Genomic DNA, 27599 nt, shown 5'->3' with positions numbered 1-27599 from the left:
TAAACAGTTTGCGACAGGTTGTAACTATAAAAAGATTTCCTTTTATACAAAACATTACTAAAAAAAATTCAAATTACAACAAATAATGCATTATCATTATACATTTATTGAAATATATATATATATATATATATATATATATATATATATATATATATATAAGTTATCCTTTCCTTTTTAATTTATTTATTCAAAATTGGGCATTGATAATTTTTTTTTTTTTTTTTTTTTTTTTTTTTTTTTTTTTTAAAGGTAACAATCTGATATTGCAAAATAGTAGGTATCATACAATCACCTTTATGCATAATGCAAAGTCTACTTAGAATCCTATTAGCTACCACAGTACTGACTATGGATTATTCATTATCCAATTCAAGCATAATTTCAATGAAATTAACTTTTTGATTTAGCAGTTTACAAAAGTGCCAAAAAAAATAAAATAAATAAATAAATAAATCTTCAGTAGTCTTTTAAACAATCCTGTTTTTTTTTTTTTTTTTTAATCATTCATTCCATTAGCATAATCACTTCAGAACTTCTCAACTTCTTAACATTATCTAACATCTAGCTTTAAGAGTTGGCATTAGCCAACTCTTCAAGTTCTTCCAAAAGTCACTTAATTTGAATTATGCCTAGAATTATCTACCCTGATTTGTTGCTTTGAGCACTTATTCTCTATTAAATCACCTTCTACTGAGTATCAACTCCCTGGATAACTCAGTCAATGCACATCTCTCCCATTCCCCAACACACTTCTCCAAACAATTCTCTTCAAGTGCAATGACTTCAGCATTGACATGATTTGCCAACAGCTAATCAGATTGATCTCAAGTACCATTCACTAACTTATTCCCTAAAGTTTGCTTTGAATAGTAAAACAAGGATTTCTTGATTCTATACACATGCTCACTTATTCATAACTTCAAAATGGAGACATGAACAATGAAACTTATTTGTGCCTGTGGTCCCAAGGAAGAAGTGAAGGAATTTTTGAGTCATTACAACAGGCAGCTGGCATAAAGAAAATGGAAAAAGTGGTCCTTGTTGTTTATACAGCAGATTTGAAATTGAAGTGACCATCATTTAATTTTAAGTAGAATAAAAACGAATATCATATTAAAAAGAACAATATATAAGAAAGTTTTAAAAAGAATTCAAGTTGAACAACTTTTATAGATAAACTGTAGAATCAACTATAAAACATTATTGAATTAAAAATGAAACAGTTTGAAAACAAGAACCAAACCTTGAAGTCTCAGTGGCAAACTCTGAAGATTCAACTAAGAAGGCATGTGGTGAGGTTGTTTGCAAGAACAGAAAAATAAGAACACCATGGTGGACAAAAGATGTTAAAGAAGCAGTCCTAAACAAAAAGATTGCATACTGAAAGTTCCTGGCAAATAAGTTGGCAAAGGGCTAAGAGAGCTAAGCTATGTGCAAAAGTAGCTAAACAAAAGTCATTTGTTAAAAATAAATATCAGTAAGTTGCAAAATGTTCTAGAGGCTATTAAAAAAGCTTAGAAATAGAGGAAAGAGTGCTGTAAAAGGAATTAGAGATGATAAAGGTGACATGAACAGTGAAGACAAGGATAGTCTCAACATCTGCAGTAATTCCTTTTGAAAGGCTGTTAGAAACAAGAAGTGACAGAACTGTACTAGAAAATTTTCAAGAGTAATGCAAACAACATATATATCAATAGTTTTGGATGGCTTTTTCTACATCTATTGATGTAGAAAAAGCCATCCAAAACTTGAAATGTGAAAAGGCAGCTGCAGTAGATGATATTCGACTAGAAATGCTCACATATGGAGGTTGCAGTGGATACACTGCATAATTAAGAGGGTCTATACAGAAGGTCAAATTTCAGATCTATAAAAAATGGAATAAAGCTGAACGTAAGAATTACAGAGGAATTTCTCTATTAAGTGTTCAAGGTAAGATTTATGCTTGCATAAATCTTACTTGGAACAGATCTCTCAGGAGATCTGTACTTAAGTTTTGTAGATCTGGAAAAAGCATATGAAAAGGTGCCCAGAGAAACTTTTCAGAACATTACAATTATATGTTATAAGAGGAACATTATACAGAGCAATACAGTCTATATTTAAGTTGTAAGTCAGCAGTTAGAATTAAATGAAACATAGGAAGTTGGTTTGATGTAAAATCAGGGGTAAGACTTATTCATCATCTATAAGGATCACAGTATGAAAGAATGTGGCATTAAACGTGATACTGGAATAAAAGATATCAAACTTGGCTCTTTGCTTTATGCAGATGATGATGTCCTCTTAAATACATCTGGTACAAGTCATCAGGGTTCTTTAACTAAATTGCATAACATCTGTGACAAATTTAGCACAAAATTCAGCAATAAAAAGACCAAAACTATGAAAATAGGAAGAAACAGGAAACTTCATTTGCATTCTCAGTGGGGAACCTATAGACCAAGTAAAATATTTCAGCTATTTAGACAGTTTTTAGTGAGGATGTTAAATTAATTTTGTTTGCTTAACAGAATAAGCAAAGCTGGTGTGGCAAGGAGCCAGCTGAATATATTTATATGGAATAAGAGAGAAATTAGCCAAAACATTAAACTAGCAGTTATACAAGATGGTATTCACACCAATTTTAAGTTATGGATCTGAAAGTAGGATTAAAGCATTTGATAAAGGACTAGAGACCACAGATATGAGAGTTCTAAGAAAAATTACAGTAGTGATCAGATGGTATCAATGGTAGAATCATATTAAAAATGAAGATATTAGAAAAGAACTTGACGTTGTTAGCATTCAAGAATGTGTGAGCAGAGCTATATGGCCACTTAAACAGAATGGCTGAGGAAAGGTTAGTAAAACAGATGTTTGATGCTAAGAAGACAGGAAAGAACCCAAGATGAAGACCAAGGTCTAGGTGGATTGATTCTGTCAGAAATGCCTTAGACTCATGAAATGTTAGATACAACAATATTGGAGTGCCAACAAGTAACAGAATAATTTGGAGGAAAATTTTTGATAGAAGATTAAAAAAATAATGTAATCTTAAGGGTCAAAGCTGTAAAACTGAGAGGAGAACTCCACATAGCCTTTAAAGGAATGTGGAGACCAGGGCTTCTGACCTAATGTCCAATCCTCACCTTCTCGTGGTGCACCCTGTTGAGTATCTACTTGAATACTGAACGAACGAGAATGGGCTGGCAATTTGGGATTTAGCCGACCAAATTGTATTCCTATTGGTTAAACCAAAATACAAAATGATGGTACAACATGACAAAATTTCATGCCGGCTGGGGCATCACCCAGTTAAACAAGGCCCACGTTGTTTTCGCCAGGGAACCAGGGCGAACAGCAAAAAGTCAGCTACTGCAACAAATCTGAAAACACACCCAACACAACATCACCAGAGTTAAAGGTCGGTACTATCAACATAAGAAGCCTGAATGGCAAAGAAATGGAGCTAGCGGAGGAATTCGATAAGTACCAGATCAACATAACAGGGGTGACTGAAACAAAAAAGACAAAAACTGATGAGATCTTTCTGAGCAATAAATACAAAATGTTATATTCAGGCAATGGCAATCAAGGAAAAGAAGGAGTAGCCATAATATTCAACACAAAATACGAGGCTCATCTTCTTGAATGGCAGGCAGTGTCAAGTAGAGTGATTTGGACAAATATCAGAATGGGGAACTGCACAATGAGACTTATTTGTGCCTATGGTCCCACAGAAGGTTCTACTAAGGTAGAAGTGGAGGAATTTTTTGAGGCTCTAGAGAAAGCAAGCTACTGACACAATGAAAAAGGAAACATTGGTCCTTGTTGGGGATCTAAATAGCAGAGTAGCAAGTGATTGTCAGACATACAAAAATGTTTTGGGAAAATTTGGAGAAAAGAGCAAAGCTAATAATAATGGCAAATACCTGTTGGATTTCTGCTCATGACATGGATTGGTTATTACTAACAGCATGTTCCAACATAAAAATGTGCACAAATTCACATGGAGAGAAGAGGTAAGGAATAAGAAAAGTCTCATTGACTATGTTATTGTTGATAGTGATGTTTTCTCCCTGGTGCAGGACACCAGAGTGTACAGCGGATTTGAAATTGGAAGTGATCACTATTTAGTCTTGAGCAGGATAAAATTGAATTTCATACTAAAAAGAATGACATGTAAGAAAGTTTTGAAGCGAATAAAAGTTGAGCAGCTCTCAGATGGAAACTGTAGACTAAAATACACAAAGATTATTGAAGGAAAAATGAAAGAGTTTGAGAACAGAAACCAAATCTTGGAGATTCAGTGGCAGGCCTTGAAGAAAACCCTGATTGATTCAGCTAGAGAGGCATGTGGTGAAGTTGTCTGCAAGGATAGAAAAGTTAGAACTCCATAGAGGACACAGGAAGTTAAAGAGGTAGTGAAGGAAAAGAAGAAAGCATATCAAAAGTTCCTGCAAATAAGCTTGTGCTCTTAGAGAATACAGAGACAAATGTAAGAAAGCTAAACAGTGTGTAAAACTAGCTAAAAAAAGTCATGGGAGGGCTTTGGCAAGAACATAGAAAATAAATATCAAGAAGGTGGTAAGAAATTCTGGATGTTGTTGAAGCTTAGAAATGGAGGAAAGAGTGCTATAAAAGGAGTAAGAGATGATAAAGGTGACATGAAAACAGGAGAAAAAGATATCCTTGAAGTATGGAGTAATTACTTTGAAAATTTACTAAATGAAACAAACAGAGTAGAAAGTAAAGCGATAAAAAACACTGACCAGGCATGCAGTCAGGAATACATATCCATACTTGAAATAGAAAAAGCCATCAAAGGCTTGAAATGTGGAAAGGCAGCAGAAGTAGATGATATTCGACCAGAAATGCTGAAGTATGGTGGTATAAGAGTCTTACAGTGGCTGCACTGCATAGTTCAGAATGCCTGGACAGAGGGACGAATTCCAGACGATTGGAGTAGAGCTCTCATAGTACCCATATATATAAAGGGAAATAAAACTGAATGTGAGAATTACAGAGGTATATCCCTACTAAGTGTTCCTGGTAAGATATATGCAAGTATACTTGAGAAGAATTGTGGAAGAAAAGCTTGGTGAAGAACAAGCTGGATTAAGGTCAAATAGAGGCTGTCAGGATCAGATCTTCACTTTACGACAAATAATGGGAATATAACCAAGATCTGTATTTAAGTTTTGTCGATTTGGAAAAGGCATATGACAAGGTGCCAAGAGAGAAGCTATTCAATACTCTACAGTTATATGGTGTCAATGGGGCATTATATCAAACAATACTTAGTCTTTATTTGAGTTGTAAGTCAGTAGTTAGAATTGAAGGATGTACAGGAAGATGGTTTAATGTTAAATCTGGTGTGAGACAAGGATGTTGCTTTATGCAGATGATGTTATATTTCTAAATAAATCAGCTACAAGTCTGCAAGATTCTCTGATTAAATTGAATAACTGTTGTAATAGATATGGTATGAAGGTGAGCAATAAAAAGACAAAGACAATGAAAATAGGCAGAATCATTGAAAATGTCAACTGTATTGTGAATGGAGAACCTGTGGAACAAGTAAAACATTTCAGCTACTTAGGCATGATTTTTAGTGAAGATGGTAAATTAAATATGGAAATAGACAACAGAATCAACAAAGCTGGTATGGTAGGAAGTCAATTGAATAAATTCATATGGAATAAGAGAGAAATTAGTCGGAACACTAAATTAGCTGTATTCAAACCAATTTTAACTTATGGATCTGAAAACTGGGTCAGAAGTAAAACACTTGACCAAAGACTAGAGACCGCAGCTATGAGAGTCCTGAGAAAGATTAGAGGCATGAACAGATGGCATCAATGGCAATATCATATTAAAAACGAGAATATTAGGAAAGAACTTGACATTGTCGGCATCCAGGATTGCGTTAACAGAGCTAATCTCAGGTGGTATGGTCACTTAAACAGAATGGGCGAGGAAAGATTAGCAAAGCAAGTGTTCTCTGCCAAGTTGGCAGGAAAACGACCTAGAGGAAGACCAAGATATAGGTGGATTGATACAGTACAAAGTGCCTTAGACGATAGAACTATAAGATCTGGTAATGTTGGAGACCTGACAAGTATCAGACTGATTTGGAGGAAAATTGTAGATAGGAAGTTAGTAATGAATATTAGGAAAAGAATTTTTCATGTAGTACTATCATATCCTGTACACCCCTTGAGGGTACATGGCAGGAATTTGATGGATGATGATGAATCTTAATAATTCTTGTAAATAAACTTATAACGTTGGTTACACATGACTTTAAATTTTTCAGGAAATGACAATGTACACTAAAATATTAATTAAAAAACTTTAATCAATACCTTCCTATATTTCGGCAATATTACATTGCCATCATCTGGAACTTAAAACTATGATATGTGAGTGCAACAACGAGCAAATGATGCTGAAGAAGGCAACTGAAGTTGGTACTAGAGTCCTAAAGGTGCCCCCTGCAGGCTAAATTGGCTTGTCTTGGCTGTTGGGCTGATGTTCTTAGGATGCAAGTTTCCCAAATTTGGGGCAGTCTCATGCACCCAAGTCAGGTCATAGTAGGACAGTTTAAAACTGCAAGGGACGTGGTATACTCCAGGTAAGCCTAGGGGAAGCAGCTGCTCTTTGGTGGAGCGAATAAGGGATGCTAATTTCTTATATGGTTTGTAACAGGTAGTCACGTCATATTTTTTAGGATTTTAGTTAGCTTTTCAGGCGTGTTCCAGACATAAGGAATGGTGATAGATTTGGTGTAATCTCTGTTATGAAGGTGGGAGGGAGGGGGTTGAAGTTAACTGGTTTTAATATTTTCTGGATTTTTTCGGGGTTGTAGCCATTGGCTAAGAAGGTATTAAGGATATGGTTAAGTTCAGTAGTTAGGGCACTGTTATCTGAACAGATTAATTTAGCCCTGTTATATAGGGTTTTTATAATCCCATATTGTTGTGTGTGTGTGTGGGGGGGGAGATTGCTGGTGAATGCATCTACCTGCATGGGTTGGTTTTCTGTAAATAGAGAAAGTTAGGGATTCATAAGGCTGGCATGTAATCAGAGTGTCTAGGAAAGGAAGACTGTGGTTTTCCTTTTCCAAGGTGAACTGGATTCTGGGGTGTTGATTGTTTAAGTGTGTTAAGTAGTTGTGGAGTGTATCTAAGCCATGAGACCAAATAGTGAACACATCATCTATATAATGTAGCCAAACAGTGGGTTTTTGTGGGTCTGAGTTTAAGGCTTTTTCTTCAAAGGTCTCCATAAAGAAGTTGGCCAGGAGTTGAGAGAGAGAGAGAGAGAGTGGAGAACCCATGGCTGTTCCCTCTATTTGTTTGTCAAATTTTCCTTGCCAAACGAAATAGCCTGAGTTCATAGTGAACTGAAATAGGGCTGAGATATTGGGAGGAAATTACTGAAAATACTGTACCACTTACATCCCTACAGCTAAGTCTCACTTATCTCTATAACTTCTGGACAGTCTTAATCATGTAGTGCTATTGTAGTAGCCTGAACACCCCTTGAGGATACATAGCAAGAAATTCGTGATGAATGGAATGAGAAGTGAGAGAATAAAGACCGAACCTGCTGCCATGCCACAGTATGATAGATGGAAACTGTGAAGGGCCATGACTGCAAATGCCAACTTGTGCAGGAAAACTGGAATGCAGTGTGGGGATGTACACAGCAAAGTTGATTGACAGATAATCTTAAATATTTAAAGTTAGGTGTCTGGAGAAATTGTTTTCTGAGATTTTGGAGTTGCAGAATAAAAATTAAAGCTTGGGAAGGGAATAGACAAATGTGTGTAGACAGCCTTAAGGGAAGAGAGTGAGAGAATGATAAAAAAAAAAATTATGAGTATAGTTTTTTCCTAAGTCTACAATTTATGTACACTAATGCCAGAATACAGGAGGATGAATTTTTTTGCACTAGTTTGACTTGGCCAGAAGTTATAGACATAACTGAGACTTAGCTGTAGGGATGTAAGTGGTACAGTATTTTCAGTGATGATACAGGGGACAGGATGGAGAAAGGATTTTTGCTAATGATAACACAAGAACAGTAGTCAAAAAAAGAATAGGAACTTAGCAAGAAGGCAAAGTACATGGAATGCAGAACGTTTGAGGTTATCTAGTATGGGATACAGGTATATAGTCAACTCCTTCTATAGGCTAGTGGGGTGCCTGAACAGGATGCATTGACAAATTAGCACAGTGGACACAAGGAAAAATTACCAAGAGATAATTATCTGACACATTATATGATGAAAGAGACTCAGAGTTTGGGAGCACTGGATGCAGGAGATATATCAATAATAAGTTAGCCACATTGCCTCGAGTTGGGAAGAGTGATATCGCACTCTTGACCCTAGACACTGGTAAACATGGAATTTTCATTTAAGGAGGATTTTAGCATAAGAATCTGCATGTGTAGGATGTCAGCAATGCATAGGGATGGTCAAGGAGTGCTTGAAGGGAGTAGTACCAGTTTTATTGGAAGCGTGAAGCAACTGCAGTGTTTCATCTCCAAAGTAGGATCTTCAGTTTTTGTTTCACTCTTTCTTCTCAATGCAGTGCAGGTGATGGCTTTGCTGGGAATGCTCAACACACTGTTATTTATTAGAGACTGAGGGTAAAGCTGTAAAGCAATTAGTAAAAGCTGTCTTCTAGACAGTATACGAGACTGAATCTGATAGTAATATATCTACTAGAGGCTTTCTGATCAGCTGGTGAATAATCCTGCTGCTGCTTACTCTTCCCAGTCATGCCTTGAGATCACTTGTCACCTGCATACAGGGGTGCTTTGACAGCAAACCTGGATTGGAGTCTGGATGTTCCCTGTGTGCAAGTTGTGTACTAGTCTCTCAACTTAGCTACATACATGCCCCTGCTCTTCTCTAAGTTTTCTGCACCAACTTTATCATGAAAGACAACTAAACAAATGCCAGTGTCACTGAGGACATAAAAAAACACAAAAAATAAAAATTTGTAATTTCTTATTGATTCATAAAGTATACAGTATAGGGTTATGCATGGAATAGCATATCGGGTAAATGGCCTCCACGGCTTTGCTGGCACATATGCACTCTTTTGTCGAAATTTTCCATGACCGTTTTGCATAAATGTGGCTGAATTTCATTGATACAGCGCTCAATTTCCTTCTTCAAGGCATAGGTGGTCGTGGGCTTGTTGGCATAAACCTTAGACTTCAAAAAACCCCAAAGAAAAAAGTCCAATGGTGTTAAGTCACATGATCTGGGCGGCGGCCAATTCTGATCACCAAAACGGGAAATTACATGACCAGGAAATGACTCATGCAGTAATTGAATTGTTTCCCGAGAAACAATTTAATTACTGCATGTGGCACCGTCTTGTTGAAACCACATGTTGTCCACATCCATATCTTGCAATTTAGGTACAAAAAACTGGATTATCATGTTGCGATAGCGAGCACCATTAACTGTTATTGCCTTAGCCGCATTTTCGAAGAAGAATGGACCGATGATGCCTCCAGCCCAAAATCCGCACCAAACAGTGATACATTGTGGATGCATTTGTTTCTCAACAATCACTAGTGGATTTTCTGAACCCCAAATGCAACAATTTTGTCGATTAACGAAGCCATCAAGATGAAAATAAGCCTCATCGCTGAAGATGATTTTGTTCGAAAAATAAGCATCCACTTGTTGTTGTTCCATAATCCATTCAACGAACTCTCTTCGCTGTGTGTGGTCGGTAGGCTTCAGTTCTTGAGTCAATTTAACTTTGTAAGCATAAAGATGCAAATCTTTCGTGAGAATACGCTGTAGAGAGCTTCTCGAAATGCCCAATTCAAGACCACGGTGCTGAATTGATGTTCCTGGACTCTCAGCAACACTCTCACGAACTGCTTTGATGTTTTCTGTTGAATGACTTGTTGAATAATGGCCAGAGTGTATAAGATCACTAATTGATCCAGTTTCCTTGAATTTTTTAATTAATCTTTTCACAGTCGATGAAGTTAAATCACTATTCCGACCATATTTTGTACGAAAATTGCGAACTGTAGCTGCCAAACCTTCATTATTTTTAAAATATTGCTCAACAATGAAAATGCGTTGTTCTTTCACGTAGCGCTCCATTTTTAATAACCCTGAACTGTCAGCTGTCACGCTGTCTTTTTTTTCTCGTTGGCAACACTTTACCGCACAAATGGTGCTAAATTTAAATCTTGCGTGAATTTTGGGACACCCTATACAACCGATTATAGGCTAATATAACAAACTTGCTATTCCTAACTAAATCTCAATTGGCCTCTTCAACAACTACTGTCCACCTCTGCTATCCCAACTACATCTTGCACGATGCCTTTTGTAAAAAACAAGAAGAATGTACACTTTAATTAAATCAGACATTCCTTGTCAAAGGATATCAAACCAGAAAAATTCTCATTTTCAAACTGCTCTGCTTCAAGATTTCCTTACTTACTCTGTAATATTTTTCCTGCCTTTACTGTTCTCCTAATTCAGATGATCATACTACCTTCTGACAACTTATCTCTAAAAGTTGATTGCATACAATCTGATTACCAAAATGGTGAGATTATCTTTGCTGCGAGACTAATGTTCAAAAAACAAATTGGTTCTATTCTCTAACTTCACAGATCAGAGTAGGGAAGCCAAATCATTTGCAATGACACGTGATTTAACACAAATAGTTAACCTACCAACCAGAGTACCAGACAATAGCCATCATTCTTCCAATACTCTGGACCTTTTCTTAACCAGCTTTCTCTCTCCAATACACTGTAGATGTCTGCTGTCCTTCTCTTTGCAACTCTAATCATATTATCTACATTTTCTTTTTCTGTAGCTTGCTGAAATTGCCTGCAAGGCAATTTCAGCGCCAGGAACTCTATGGCACTACAACAGTGCCAAGTAGTGGTGGTGGTGGTGGGCTCCAGGATGTTTTGCTTACTATTTCTGCTCTCCTTATCCAGACACCTGCTCTGATCATATAGCTGAATTAATCCTTACTGGAATCAGGACCTTAATTTCCTACTCCACTGCAAAGTCACTATCTCTAGCCAAGCTCTAGTTTTCAAAGAAATGTACCTTTGCAGTTCATGATAAAAATTCAGCATGTATACGATGGCTGAAGTATAAAACTCCAGCTTCTCACTCAGTTTACACTACAGCCAGAAGCAAGTGCGAGATTATCAAGTTCAAAGCAGACTTCATAAAGGTTGCTTCCTGCTCAACTGGCAGCTGAGCTTTCTGGTTCCTTGCAAAAGCTGCCCTTCCTTGTTTCCATCTCTCTTACATCCTGATGGTACCATGGTAATGTCACCCAAAGATGAGACAGACCTCTTGGCATTCGTCTTTCCCTCTAACTGTAGTAAAGATGCCAAGACAATTCACCTCCTGCAATACCAAGTGCTCAATGCATGCCTCTGACAAGATGTATGCATGTGTGTACCTTCACATGTTTTTGCAAACTTATTTTACTTCATCCCTTTCAGTTTCTTTCTTGTATGCATCCCAAATGAAGTAATTAAAATTTCCCACCAAAACACTGGAAAATAAATCAAAAAGTTATCGGCAAAATATGACGTCATTTATGAAGTGAAGGACAGAGAATGTAAAGTCTAACGCAGATAATTAAGTTCTGTTACTTAACCAGCATTCAAACTCTAATAAGCCTTGTAATGAAATTTTTATCACATGAATAATCAAGCTACATGAATCTGTGAAACTTTCAAAACATTTAATAATTACCTTGCATTGCAACATTGTAGGTATTTTATAGTCATCTTGGCATATAGGACAAGACTCTCCTGCTATTTTTAGCTGATCTGCTGAAGGCATAACACCATAGGTCTAGAGAAATAAAATGTTTAGGAGGGTAGTTTTTGTTATTCAAAGAAAAATAAATACTCAAGTACAAAAAATCATAAAAGAAGCAACCACTTATTATGTAATGATTTATCAATTTTCCATTAAATAACACAAAAATGGTTTTAAATCTTTATGAATATTCATAAAAAGAATAATCCAGCAGCTGAATATAACAAACAATTGTGCTATATTTAGCTGATTGATTTCTGTTCATTAATGTACAACTGGCTCTCTCACTATAGCAAACACCACTATAACAAACTACCAAAAAGTCATGACCAAAGCTTCACAATGGAGACTTAAACCAAAAACAAAATGGTATGTGATGAAATGTCATGCTAAGTGAGGTGTCAGCCAATCCTCCCCAACTTTTTATTTGTTTATTTATTATTATTATTATTATTTTATGGCATCTCCATAGAGTCCAGAGACTCATTGTGGGAGACCCAAATTAACTATTATGCACACAAAGCCTATCATACTTATCCTTGATTCCATTCACTGTCAAGGAACTCACAACCAATTCTGGCAATTCATTTCTACTCACCACTCTCCATGCAAAAAATCTGGGTCTGCACACCTCACTAACCACACTCTTCACAACTTGCACGGATGGCTCCTAGTTCTCTATTTGTCATAATTGAAAAATTTCACTTGCATCAATTTTATAAAGCTCCTTTAATATCTTAAAAGTTTCTATCATGTCCCCTCTTTTCCACATATCAACTAAACTCTGTAACCCACAAACCTTCAAAATATCCTCATAGGGAGTATTCCACACACCTGTCACCATCTTGGCCACTCGTCTTTGAATCCTCCATACCACTTCCTGGTCTCCAAGAAACCCAGGTGACCAAATCTGCAGTAGTCAAGATGTGGCCGAATCATAGACTTATAAAGAGGGATAATAACTAAAATTAAAGATACCAAGAAATTATATACTTGGTTTAATCCTGTTGTGTCCCAATTTACGATTATTATCCTACCTAGTGAAATTATGCTTATCTATGTTCAACTACTATCTATGCACGAGATATCACCCCAAAATACAAATATTTAAGTTATTTCTCCCCTTAGTGTCCCTAATATTTATATTATGCTGCGCCTTTTGGGACATTTAGTTTGAGATATTAAATACAAAAATAAGGAGCAATTACTAAAATATGTTTGAATGTGAAACAATATTGCAGTCGTGACACTTTATCTCGTTTTTTTATACATTAATTTCCCGTGTGATTAGGTTCATACGTTTTTCAAGTGGTGCATTGGGCAGCAATTTCAGACAACTGTTTTATCAATGAACAAAGGTTTATTAAACTCATTAGCATGGTACAATTCAATTTCTAATATAATTCAATTCAATACTAAGAAAATATTTACAAAATAACATTTGCTAATCACAAGTATTTGGCTAAGATCCTATATGGGTATTACGATCATGCCGCCATAACAAATTCAACACATAAACTCATATGTATAATCCCATATCTAATTAACACCTTAGTTAACCCTATATTAGTCTGAATATACGCTATATGCTGTAGCTCATGGACATATATGATCAATTCACTCTATTTAACTATCCAAAACTATGTCTATTAAATTATCCTTTCACTGTACTAACACATAACTTTGACATTTAAAGCTTTCCTATACGTTACAATACACATGCATAATTCTCAGGACACATGAAATACTTATATAATATTAATATTAACATGCATACTTTCATTATAATCAGTCATGTACTAAAGTCCTAGTATAAATTTCCTTAGTCTCTTCAACAGTTCAGTAATAGAATAATTATTACAATCACAGACTATTTTCAGTTAACACGAGACTTTTACAGTACCTTTTTCTCGAGTTTTCTATAGTGGCCTATAGAAAATAGAAAACTTAGACAATACCTTCTTTCCTTAGCTAAATGGCATTCCTCGTTTCTTACCATAGAAAATACGGAATCGAAATCCCACTCACTTTTGTTTCCTTGTTGTGACGACGGAGATAATTCCAATCCCGCCACTCAGGAAAACCACGTGAAACCTATACGAAGGAGCTCGTGAAGAAACTATCCGGGAAAAAAGCCCTGCGTGTGTGTGTGGGGGGGGGGGTTCTAACCCTTTTATACCTTCTCTCCTAACGGCATCTTCTTTAATTTCTTTTCTCCACCCCTTACTTGATTCGACTTCACCGACCAATTAGGGTGGCGTTTTTCTGCCAAACATCCTTTGGTCGGCGAGCCCGTGACAATGTCTAAATCCGGGAATTGACCCTGAGTGATAGTCTGTTGTTTTTCTTTTGCTAGCCTCTAATTTAATCCCCCTTCCAAAATTTTTCTATGAATTTACTTAATATTTTAATCTCTAGCCTCTCACATACAATTTCTTATGACTAATCCTTTTCTGTCTTACTTAGCTAAAATTTTTTTTTTTTTATATCATATCACAACACTAATATATTCTTTCTTTTATTATTTAGTTCAACAAACACTTTTTTTGACATATATTTTACTTGGATGCAAGAATATTTTTCTCTCTTTTAAATAATTCATCTATTAGCTTTTATACAGGGGTTTTATTTTATTTGCTCTTCATTTTACACCATGATAACGGGGAATTCTACATTCTTAAGGTATCAGGGTGTAACAATCCTTTATAGGTGGTTTAAAAGTAGCATTAAGAATATAATGACGTAGAATGTTATTTATTTTATCTGATAAAGGATTAAACCAAGTATATAATTTTCTGGTATCTTTAATTTATAGTAAAACAAAGAGATAATAACTTCCTTCTCTTTACTTGTGAGCATGTTTTTCAACATTCAAGTAATTCATTGAGCTATTTTACCAACTTTTGCAATATGATCTCTATTCAGAGAGCATATTGCAAAAGTTATATTGATATACAAATTAAATAGTGGCCCTAGTACCGAACCTTGAGGTATTCCACTAGTCACCATCATTCTCCTTGACTCCACTCCACCATATACTACTCTTTGGTGTCTGTCAGGAAGAAACTTCAGGTAAAAATTGAAGATAAGTACCCTTAATATAAGAAATATCAATGGTAAATGGAAAGGGACAGAAAAATTAGAGAAAGTACCATGTCAACATAATTGGCATTACAAGACAGAGAATAAAATAAAGGAGATTCTGCTAAGTAATAAACAAAAATTTTACACTTAGGCAATAGTGAACAGGTAAAGGAAGGAGGAGCTACAGCATTTGACACTATGCATGAATGACAGGCAATTTAAAGCAGGGTGATGCAGGAAATTTTCAAAATGGGGAATTAAACAACAAGATATATTTGTGTCTATCGGGCCTATAGAAGGTTCTACATTAAAATTGGTCCTTGTTGAAGTTTTACACAGCAATATAGGAAATAAATATTAGACATATTGAAATGTTTTAGGAAAATTTGGAAAAAAAAAAAGAAAAAAAAAGCAGAGCTAATAATAATGATAGCCACTCGATTTCTGTTCATGACGTACACCATAGCAAACACCACTATAACAAACTACCAAAAAGTCATGACCAAAACTTCACAAGTACAATCTTACTAAAAATATTTATAATGGAGAAACTAACCACTATAACAAATTAATCCTCTGGTTAAATAATCCTTTGATATAGTGAGAGTCGACCACACTAGTCATCATTAATAGCACATTCCAACATAAAGTTGGGTACTGACTTGAAGAGAAGATACAAGAATATGTGATTACGCTTATTCTTGTATCTTCTCTTCAAGTTATAAATCGCTGAGTGATATCTTCAAACTGGTTCAGAATACAATGAGTATACAGGAGATTTGAAATAGAGATGATCGCCACTTACTTTTGAACAAAATAAAATGAATATCATATTGAAAAGAAAAAAGAAAAATATGTATGAAAGTTTTTAAAAGAATTAAAGTCAAGCAGCATGAGGGATAATAAATTGCAGACTCAAATACATTACAAATATTACTACAAAAAATATGAAAAAGTTTAAGAACAAGAACGAAACCTGTTAGAATCAGTAGCAAATCTGAAGAAAACATTTACTAGTTCCATCAGGTAGGGATTGTGAAATTGCCCACAAGATAAAATCAGAACTCAAAATAAGAAAATACAGAGAAAAATGTAAGAAAGCTAAGAAACGCATGTGTAAAATTTCTAAATGGAAGTTATGGGAAGACTTTGGCAAGAATATGAAAGATAAATATTATAATACAAAAAGTTCTGGAGGATATTGAGAAAGTTAAGAAATGGAGGAAAGAATACTGTAAAAGAAATCAGAGATGATAAGGATAGCATAAAAACTGAAGATATTCAGGATCTCTGCCATAATTACTTTCAGAGGTTACTCAAGGAGACTGATGATAGTACAAGGATAGCCCATAAGTCATGGAATATGACATAGAAAGGGCCCATCTTTGTGAAGAAAATGCATGTTTTTTAGCAACACAAGATTTTTTTTTATTAGTTATGAAAACCACATCATGTAAATGCCTTCCATTTTCAGCTTCACAAAGATGGGCCCTTTCTATGGAATATTCCATGACTTATGGGCCACCCTGTACAACATGATAGAATTCATGATGGCCGGGGGGGGGGCAACCCAATTAAACAAGACCCCAGTTGTTTTCATCAGGGAACCAGGGCAAATAGCAAAAGTCAGCTAATGGAACAAACTCCATCTTCAGTGGCACTGTCAACATGAGAGGCATCAATGATAGCGAAATGAAACTAGCAGAACTGGATAAGTACTATATCGATGACGACAGGTGTTATCCAAAGAAGAAAGAAGACAAAAACAGAAAAGCTTCTTCTAAGCAACAAATATAAGATGTTATATTCAGGCAATAATGATCAAGGAAAACAAAGAGTAGCTAGCTATAGTACACAACACTCAAGATAAGAATAATGTTCTCTCACAGCATATGATACTGCTGTGAGAGAAATGAGGGGGATTTTTTGGAACTTGATAAGGGATATTTATGAAATGTTTCATATAGAAAGAAAAACATTTAAAAGTTATCAATTATGTTATGACAATGATGACAGGACAACTATTGGGGAAGGAAGACATGCAGGTTGAGTTTTTAATGACTGTTTTTTTCATTAGTTTTTATATGGGAATTCAGAACAATAAAGTTCTGAACCGTAAAGGAAATAAAAGGACAGAAGTAAATTAAGATGATTGGTTTATGTTACGACTTTTTAGAGAAAACCAGCCACTAAAATTGCAAGTGTTTTTTCGTGATTCTTTAAAAGGGAGCACTGTAATGTTTGAATTAAGAATTTCGAATATCTGGAAATAAAACTTCTTTAATAAATTTGTTGGCAACTAACCATGATCAAATAACTTGAAAGCAAAGGATGATATGATGTTTTAAAATTTAAAAAAAGCATAAATTATGTGAAGAAAAGTATATATTTTGAGTGCATTTAGAGCAAGGCAAGGTTGAAAATTCACTCACCACTTGTCTCTGATAACCTCCTAAACCCATTGCCATCAGCTGGCACATAATCCTACTGCTATCTACATTGCCAGATCATGCCTAGAGGAAGGCTGTGCAGTGGTAAGCAGGAGCACTGTCAGGCCAAGTTATGGTATGGGGACTGGGGTTATCTCTATATGAGAAACATGTCTATGAGTATCTCTTCCAACAGCATGTTCCCTTGCTCTTTTTTTTCTCTTTGGGTCTTCAATACTTATAACATGACTAAATTCATACAGATGGTGTCACTAGGATTAAAATAAAAAACAAAACCTCCCTTAAAAGAAAAAAAATCTTCTTCTACATTCATGGTATAAATGCCAACTTAAACTACGTGCACCATCATTTATGTTCATCCAAACCTAATCTGTTTTTGACTGAAAATCTCAAACTGACCATCACAACCTATCTTAACGGTCCAAACCACACTCTGTATGATTCTGTCTGCCACAAGGGTGGTACATGTGCTTTTGTGCAGTCCAATATTCCTTGCAAGAGAATGCCTAATCCTGAACCTCTTCTTTTGATCTTTTGTGGCTAAAGATTTCCTTGCCTCATTACGCAACATTAATCTGCTGTCTTTACTACTCTCTTAATTCTAAAAATAATTCTGACCTCTGACTTCTTATCCTCAAAGCTTAATTTCCTGCAATTTAACTATCCTAACAGTAAAGTTATTATCTTTGATGACTTGAATGTCCATAATGCCAAATGGCTTCCTTTTTCCTTTCCCAAAGGCCAAGATGGGATATTGCTATAAGTAATGACTGAATTGCTTTGCTGGTAAATGAGCTGAATTCTCTCCACCGGTAAATGAGCAATTTGCTCATTTACCAGTGGAACAGAATTATGAATACATAATATTTTCTACTCACCCAAACAGTTGTCTTTCAGGTAGATTACTGAGGTGACTTCTCTTGGTAATTAATGAATGAAAATGAATAACACCATTAAGTTTGAGCTGCAAAAAAGAAACAACTGTGGAGGGAATGTAAGGAGAAAGGTGACCGGCAGGCACATGAACGGTATAAGGTGCAGGCCAGAAGGGTAACGAGTGTGGTAAGAAAAGCAAAAGCAGATTATGAAAGAACATTAGCCATGCAGGCTAAGGAGAATCCCAAACAGTTTTTTCGATATGTTGCAAGTAAAAGAAAAAATGTATATAGCAGAATAATTTTAAAGAATGCTGATGGTAGGGAGGTTACTGAATCAGTTGATATAGTGGAATTACTGAGCAAGCACTATGCAAGAGTATATCATCCAGGTGGTGACATTGCAGGAATGAAAGAACCAACAGCTTATATGGGAATTGTGGTGAATGAAGTGGAGGTGAATAGTCTATTAGAAAACCTCAATGTCAATGCATCTGTGGGATTGGATGGTATACCAGCTCGTGTTGTACGTGAAGCGGCTAAAGAATTGTCACTGCCCTTGACCATTTTGTTTAATTTGAGTCTCGGGTCTGAGTTAGTCCTAAGGGGGTGGAAAGAGGGGAAAATAGTTCCACTGCATAAAGGAGGTTCCAAGACTGCTGTTGTAAATTACCAATCGATCAGCATATCAGGAATCATTGTCAAGGTCTTGGAGAAAATAGTCAAGAGGAAAATACAGGATTGGATAGATGAAAATGGGATACTGTATGGGGGACAGCATGGTTTTGTGAAGAGTAGATCATGCCTCAGTAACTTGCTCATGTTTTATAACACAGTGACGGCTGAACTGGATAAGGGTAATAGGTTTACAGTGATTCTACTGGACCTTGCTAAGACCTTTGACAAGATACCACATGGAATTCTAATCGGTAAACCGCAGCGTATGAGGATGGATATAGGGTTGGTGAGATGGATAGGAGGGTGGTTGACGGAGAGATATCAGAGAGTGGTTTGCTCAGGAGTAGAGTCCAAAAGATGGCCTGTGACTAGTGGTGTGCCGCAGGGTTCTGTTCTTGGACCACTGTTGTTCAATTTGTTTATTAACGATATAGGAAAGGATCTGAGAAGAACTGTTCATTTGTTTGCTGATGATGCAAAGTTGGGTAGAGCAATAGTGAGTATGTCAAAATTTTGCAGGATGATTTGGATAGTTTGGAGGACTGGGCTAAAGAGAAAGGATGTCAATTTAATGTGGCAAAATGTAAGGTTATGCATTTTGGGGTGAAAAGATTATTAGCAGTATATCACATTGGTGGACTTGTACTCCAGGAGAATGACGAGGCCAGGGATTTGGGAGTGTTGGTGGATAGGGAGTTGAAGTTTAGGGGGGGGGACACATTGCAAAAGTGGCTAAATCAGCTCACCAAATCACTTGGTTGCTGAAAAATACTTTAACAAGCAGAGACAAACAGGTTATTGTTCATCTGAATTGAGCCTTGACAAGGCCCCATCTGGACTACTGTGCCCAGATATGGATGCCAGGGTTTCTTATGGATGGGGAGGAGGTGGAGAGGATCCAGAGACGAGTGACCAAGATGATAGCAGGTCTGTGGAATGAACCTTATGAGAACAGGTTGAAGATTTGTGGGGTGCAGAAATTGGTTGATAGGTGGAAAAGGGATGATATGATTGAGATATTCAAATTACTGAAAGGTTTCTATAAGAATAATTCAGAAGATATTTTTGAGAATAGGATTGGTGGTGGGAGCACCAGGGGCCATACATGGAAGCTGGGCAAGAGTGTGGTTAGCAGGGTTGTTAGAGCTAGATTTTTTACTTGGAGAGTGGTGAATGAGTGGAATAAGCTGCCAGAGTCTGCTGTGGGTGCCATGACTGTAAATGAGTTCAAGGCGAGGTATGATAGATACTGTGTGAATGTCGAATAGTTGTTCTTGATATGATGTTAGGGCCTCCCTCGATGAGTCTATGGACTCCTTGGAGTTGCCTGTAATAATAAAAATAATAATAATTAAGATCAGACTCTCATAGAAGTTTCATCTCTAGTGGAATGCCTTCTTCTCAGCTATTCACAACCTTGTATCTTATAGCACAACAATTCCAAGTGGAAGACCTCTTTGGAATGAAGACACTCATTGAAAATTCCCATCCAATATTATCCAAGCTATTGTTTTCTATCCTGTGTGCCTGGATAGAAAACAATAAGTAGTTTGAGATTAAAATTCCAGCAATTCTAGTTTCATTCATAGCCTACATCTGAGGCCTGCAACAACTGCAAAACAAATCATTAACAGAGCTAAGTCTAACTCTGAAAGGGATAAATGATGAAAACTTTCCACCTACATCAATGGCAATTGTGCACTCTGGTCCCTTACAAAAGCTGCTAGTAGGTGCAATTATGTCCATATCCTCTCTTATCACTTTATGCTCATCAGCCCTAAGTCTGGTATTTTTGTTCACCAGATACTGTTCACCAGTTTGGCTCAACAGACCACACACAAAGCTCATCATCACTCAGCTTAATACCACCTTACAGATGATATCTGGTGCAATCAGATCACTGAATAATTACTGGTTTTCTGTTTTGAGTAACATCTTGCCTTCACACCTCCAGAGAGCTAATGCTCTCTCTCTCTCTCTCTCCCCTACAAGAAGATAAGTAATAATCCTCTTCTACCTGTGCATAAGGACATTCCAGACTTGAGAATCAGTCTATTAAAATCTATATGATCACCAATAAGTGAAGCAAAAAATTTAGTTACAAATGATTTCATCTCTAGAGAAGAATGGATAGGATGGTAGGATACAAATGTTGATGATCCTAAACTATAAATGTGGTTTTGATGTGTTAATAACCAAATCTTCTATTCTTGAACTTCTCCCATAAGACAAGGGTGACCCTGAACAAAATTCATAAGAAGCATGGAATATGTGCAGACTTACTATTTGATTGGAGAAAGTGCATATCTCTTTCATGTGATGACTGGTGTTTCTAAACAAGTAATCTGTCACATTATCGAACATATTCCCATTTACCTTGGTTTTGTGGAACAGCCTGCCCCATAAACTATTCTCCAAAGACTACAACTTCCAACTCTTCAAAAAGAAGATCAACAAATTTGTTTTCTCTTAATTCCTGTCCACATACACAGTACTGATTTGCTATAGGCTGTGTGTGTGTGTGCACATGCATGTAGGAGGGGGGGAATAATATATATATATATATATATAAAGGAATTAATATTTCTTACCACACTCTGCAGAAGCCTTCCTAATGCTTTCTTCCACAATTTGGTTTTCTTCACAATATCTTTACACTGCAAAGAAGATATTAAAATATTCAACAAGCATACCGAGGGGGAGGAAGTGCTTACATTGTTATAATGCTCAAATTATCTGGTATTCAAAGTCACCTGAAAAAATATTTTTGTAACACTGGTATTTGACAATGTCAGCAATAATTTTTGTTGTGGAACTATTGTACTCTGTAAATTAAAGCAAGTGAGATCATAGCTTCTGTAGTTTTAATTTATACTAAGATGTTTGTGATTATTAAAAAAAAAAAAAAAGGGAGGGGAAGTGAATAATACTGGGGAACAATTTAACCAAACTGTTTTTATTTTCTAAAAATATTAATGTTTTACATAATTTTTAAATATCAAACATCACTTCAAAACAATTGTAGACTTTTTTTATTCATTAAGTTTTCAAAAACACATAAATCACTGGACTTTGGAAATACTACAGTCATACCCTGAAATTACGCGGTAGGTGGGACCAACAAAAAGCGCACAAGTCGAATTTGCGTAATAAGTCGGGGTATAATTTTGCATGTAATTTATATATACAAACATACAAAATATTAGTTAATTGGGACCAAAGGTTTACAAAAACACCTATTTTTTAAAGAAATATAAGCATAATTGTAGTTTTTCGTACATACAAAAAAGAAAGTTATTTCGATGTCGATGTTTCATAAAACCTAATAGATTAGTCTGACGGCATAATGTCTTTTTCTTGTCACGCAAAATTTCTTCATAGCAAGCCAATGACTTTTTTATTCCTTGCCTTGTGCCTACAATTTATTCCTCGTTAGAATCTATGTCCTCCTCCAAAATCTGTAAACCTTTCTTAATTAAGCTGAGACCTTCTGTTAATTTTGCAACTGTCATGTGCTTTTCTGGTAGAACTGGATCTGAGGTTTCGGTCTCTTCAGTAGCGCTTTGCTCACGCATTTCTATTAGCTCGTCGATTGTAAGCTCCTTGTTATGCGAGTCTAACAGCTCACTGTCGACTTCTAAATCTAATTGCCTGGCAAGGTTGACAACCTCTTCTACTGACTCAGCAACTTGATCAGTTTCTGGCAACATTTCCGTTTCACATTTAAAAAAAGAAGGACAAAGTTTTTTCCAGACACCATTCAAGGTTTTTTGGGAAATTTCACCCCAAGAATCTCCGATAATCCTTACAGCATCTAAAACATTAAACTGTTTCCAAAACTCTTTATCAGCTAGATGCTCATTTTGCCTCATAGCTTCATTCAGACTCGCAAATGAACGGCGTGTGTAGTATGCTTTGAATGTTTGATAACTCCTTGGTCCATCGGTTGACGTAAGCTGGTTGTATTTGGAGGCAAGAAAACAACTTTTACATGTGGATCAAAATCAATTACAGTTACACAGGAGGGGTGACCAGGTGCATTATCAATAATGAGCAAAACTTTAAACGGAATTTTTTTAAACTGGCAATAATGTTCAACTTCAGGTATGAAGTGGTGACCAAACCAGTCTTCAAAAATAGAAGCTGTCACCCAAGCTTTAGAATTTGACTTTCAAATCACTGGCAAGCCAGCTTTAGATTTTTTTTTCAGAGCTCTTGGATTTTCAGAGCAATAAATTAAGAGAGGTTTTAACTTGCAATCACCAGCTGCATTTCCACCAAGTATTACTGTCAACCGGTCTCTGGAAGCCTTAAAGCCAGGAAACGTTTTTTCTTCATGTGCGATGAAAGTTCTCTTAGGCATCTTTTTCCAGAATAAGCCGGTCTTGTCTACATTAAATATGGTTTGACTGCTATAGCTACCTTCCTCAATGATAGCCTTAAGTGTCTCAGGAAAAGCAGATGAAGCCTCTTTATCTGCGCTTGCCGCCTCTCCACTCTCCGCGATACTGTGCCAGTTACAGTGATTTTTAAATCAGTTGAACCAACCATTACTAGGCATGAAATTTTCTTCTTTGGCCGCTTCTCCAGCTTCTACTTTTAGCCTCTCAAAAATCAGCTTGGCTTGGCTACATATTGTTGTTTGATCAACTGGACAATTTTTTACTCTCACTTCATTATCACACCATAATTTAAGCATCATTTCCATCTCACCAATAATCCCATGACGTTACGAATTATGCTTGAATTCAATGATTGGACATTTTTCACAGCAGTGAGAATTCTTTCTTTATCTTTCATGATTGTTCTTACTGTGTATTCCTGTAGATCGAACTTCTTTGCAAGCTCACAAATTTTCATTCCACCTTCAAAATCCTTAATAATGTTGAGTTTTGTTTCCAAAGTCGATGTTTTTCTTTTCTTGCTAGCTGTAGAAGAATCGGACTTACTTCTTTTGGACGACATTATTATTTTTATGTGATAAAATTTTTATCAAGAACATAACATTAAACAGTCGCAAGGTTTGTAGACTAAAAGTCGTATACGAATGGAGACTGCATGAAACACGTCAGTGCTTGTTCACAGCATGTGCGACAATGGTGAATGCGGCTGGCGTCGGAAAGATATGACTAGTGGTGAGGTGTGAAGCGGGATGGGAATACGTACATATAAGAAACTGCATAACTCCGGATTCGCGTAAGTCGGGGTATGACTGTATATTAAACAGCAATGTGGCTTAATGTGTTCATGCAAGGTTGTACATTTGCATGTATTCTGTATCAGGCAGGAGCTCGACTGATCATATATCACAATTTGTCTACTGTTTTGCACACTAGGAAACAATTTTTGAAATGTGTTTCATTATTTCAACCCAGTAGAATTTTTATGTAGAAGCTAGCATTTGTGAATTGTTGACAAAGTAATTTCACATCATAAAAAATTAAATACGATGCATTACAGAAATCAGTTGGGGTCAACATTTAGCAAAATATATATGTATGCTCAGCAATTATATGATTTTAGCATACTGCATGACCTACAAAAGCATAAGAGGAAAACAAAGGCAACTGTTACAATCACCATTTTTTGTCTAATTTTATCATCTGTAGAAATATCAAGGTTGCACTGTACAAACTAGTAATCAAAATGCTGCAGCTATTTATTTCCAACAAATGACTAGGATTTTTATTATTATTATTATTTTTTTTTAAATTTAATAAAAACTTGCTTTCTGGAAAAATATGCATGTGTTCTATTTATCAATCAAATCATAACTTGAAGTGATTTTATATACTAATGTGCTGAATGCTAACATTAAACTGAGAGGTATATTCTATTCCTATTCCTCACCCAGCTATTGTCATTAAAAAATACAAACATTAAGTTCAAAATAACAAGAGTTGTTACTTTTATACAATAATCAGATATTTTTCAATTTCACTTACCAAATCAAATAAAAATTCTGTAATGATGTTTCATACAGACTTCAGTATCAAAGTCTCTAGCACAACAACATGCTTCAAAAATGAAGATTTTGCATACAGCTATGGGGGGGGGGGGGGTGGGGGGGGGGGGGGGTGGGGGGGGGGGGGGGTGGGGGGGGGGGGGGGTGGGGGGGGGGGGGGGTGGGGGGGGGGGGGGGTGGGGGGGGGGGGGGGTGGGGGGGGGGGGGGGTGGGGGGGGGGGGGGGTGGGGGGGGGGGGGGGTGGGGGGGGGGGGGGGTGGGGGGGGGGGGGGGTGGGGGGGGGGGGGGGTGGGGGGGGGGGGGGGTGGGGGGGGGGGGGGGTGGGGGGGGGGGGGGGTGGGGGGGGGGGGGGGTGGGGGGGGGGGGGGGTGGGGGGGGGGGGGGGTGGGGGGGGGGGGGGGTGGGGGGGGGGGGGGGTGGGGGGGGGGGGGGGTGGGGGGGGGGGGGGGTGGGGGGGGGGGGGGGTGGGGGGGGGGGGGGGTGGGGGGGGGGGGGGGTGGGGGGGGGGGGGGGTGGGGGGGGGGGGGGGTGGGGGGGGGGGGGGGTGGGGGGGGGGGGGGGTGGGGGGGGGGGGGGGTGGGGATATATCTACTACTTGATATTGTCTGCCATTCAAGAAGATTATCCTCATATTTAGTGTTGAATACTATAGCTACTTCCTCTTTTTCCTGATTATTATTGCCTGAATATAACATTTTGGATTTCTTAACATCTTGGAAATATTGGAAATAAAAACTAAATTAAGTCCTTTCTTTCTTGGGGTAAAAAAAAACAAAAACAAAGAAATACGAGACTACTTTAAAATTCTTAGAATAATCTTTCTTATTTTGAAATGGGGTTGTTAGGAAATTGTAGTATGTTTACACTTTATGTAATAATCAATTTGTATTTGTGTGAATTAAATACATAAGTTTCCAGCCTGACTAACTTTTAGAAGTGATAGAAAAAAAACAACTGTGTCACTTTTCAACATAATCTCCCTTTACTTCAACACACTTTTCACATCTTTGAATTAACATTATTATGCCCTTGAAAAAATATTCAGCACTTTTGTCTGCCAAATGGCCCAAAACTGCATCTTTCACCTCATTGTCATCTGCAAATTTTCTTCCTTGAAGGTCTTTCTTCAGTTTTGAGAAGAGGTAGTAGTCACTGGGTGCTAGATCTGGGCTGTAGGGGGGTGGGTGCTCAATCTCCTGATAGCTAAAGTCCTTCACTGCAGCCTTTGCAACAATAGCCATATGGGCTGAAGCATTGTCGTGAAGTAGGTGAACACCATGACTCAGCATTCTTTGTCTCTTTTTCATGGTGTCACCTAGTTTGTGCAGGAGTGAAGCATAGTATTCTGCATGCACGGTGGTATTCCTTTCCTTGAAGTCAATCAAGAGAATTCCTTGGCAATCCCAAAAGATTGCCATGATCTTCTTGGGGGGACTGAGTGTCCTGGCAGTGTTTTGCCTGGCTTGTGCCATTCCATAGATTCCCTTTCGGAAAGAGGATCATGATAAAGGCTCATGGTTTCATCCTTAGTGACAATGGATTCCAGCACTTCTCTCTGATTCCCTTAGCAAAGCTTTAAAAACTTGCGGGAACAGGTCACACGATGCTCCTTCTGAATTGAAGAGAGAAGTCAGGGCACCCACCTTGAACTTCATCATGTGAAGCTTCTTGTAAATGATGTGAAAGACAGTTGTTATAAAAAGCCCCAACCTTGCAGAGATTTCTTTGAGCTTCAGCCATCTGTCATTAAGCAGTTCCTCCTCAACAAGAGGGACATTTTCCTCAGTCACCACTTCCACAGGCAGATCATCATGAGGATTATCTTTGATGCTCTCTCTCTCTCTCTTTCTAGGTGAAACTGTTTAGCCCATTCCTTCATGGTGGAATATGAAGGAGAAGCTTCCTCATAATCACCATCTAACCACTGTTTGATAGCACTTGGAGAAAGCCCTTCTTTGGTGAAAAACTTTATCACAGCGTGGAACTCAATTTTTAACATTACAGCCACTTAGCATACTATGTGTTAGTCAAACGAGTGCCTCCAACTGAATGACGCAGGTAGAGAGTTGAAACTGGTACACTAACCTCCCCATTGATGGTGCTATCTGTCACATACAGCATTTCAAAAATTGGTGTGAATTTTGTATGTTAGACCTGAAACTTTTGGAACCTACCTTGTATTTAAACAAAACTTCTATTATGTTTGCATATGTGCAGTATTGGGAGGGGTGGGAGAGAGTGGTCAAGAATGAATGTACAGTCATACCCAGACTTACGCGGTTTCTTATATGTACGTATTGCCTTCACACCTCACCACTAGTTGTATCTTTCCGGCACTGGCAGCATTTGCCAGTGTCGCACATGCTGTGAACAAGCACTGACGTGTTTCGCGCGGTCTCCATTCATACACGATTTTTATAGTCTACGAAACCTTGTGATTGTTTAATGTTATGTTTTTGATAAACACTTTATCACATAAAAAAATAATAATGTCGCCCAAAAGAAGCAAGTCCGATTCTTCTACAGCTAGCAAGAAAAGAAAAACATTCAAAGCATACTACACACGGCGTTCGTTTGCAAGTCTGAATGAAGCTATGAGGCAAAATGAGAAACCGTCTGTTAAAGAGTTTTGGAAACGGTTTAATGTTTAAGATGCTGTAAGGATTATCGGAGATTCTTGGGGTGTCTCCGATATTGGAGACACCCTT

General features: G+C 37.2%; 1 protein-coding gene across 1 annotated transcript in view; it reads right to left on the bottom strand.

The window, feature by feature from the left end:
- LOC150097919 (RING finger and transmembrane domain-containing protein 2-like) overlaps nt 1-27599 on the bottom strand; it is a 159659-nt gene that overhangs the window by 13276 nt on the left and 118784 nt on the right. The window contains exons 8-9 of the mRNA XM_090405935.1: nt 21518-21583; nt 11771-11872 (exon numbers count right to left, since the gene is read on the bottom strand). Coding sequence (XP_090262061.1) covers nt 11771-11872; nt 21518-21583 — 168 coding nt within the window. The remainder of the gene's footprint in view (nt 1-11770; nt 11873-21517; nt 21584-27599) is intronic.

The sequence above is a fragment of the Typopeltis vanoorti genome, chromosome 16 (genome assembly GCF_054136105.1).
Source record: "Typopeltis vanoorti isolate ZY-2024b chromosome 16, IOZ_Tvanoo_1.0, whole genome shotgun sequence".
Lineage (NCBI taxonomy): Eukaryota > Metazoa > Arthropoda > Arachnida > Uropygi > Thelyphonidae > Typopeltis > Typopeltis vanoorti.
The sequence above is the reverse complement of the archived record's forward strand: the minus strand, read 5'-3'. Positions and strand labels throughout refer to the sequence as shown.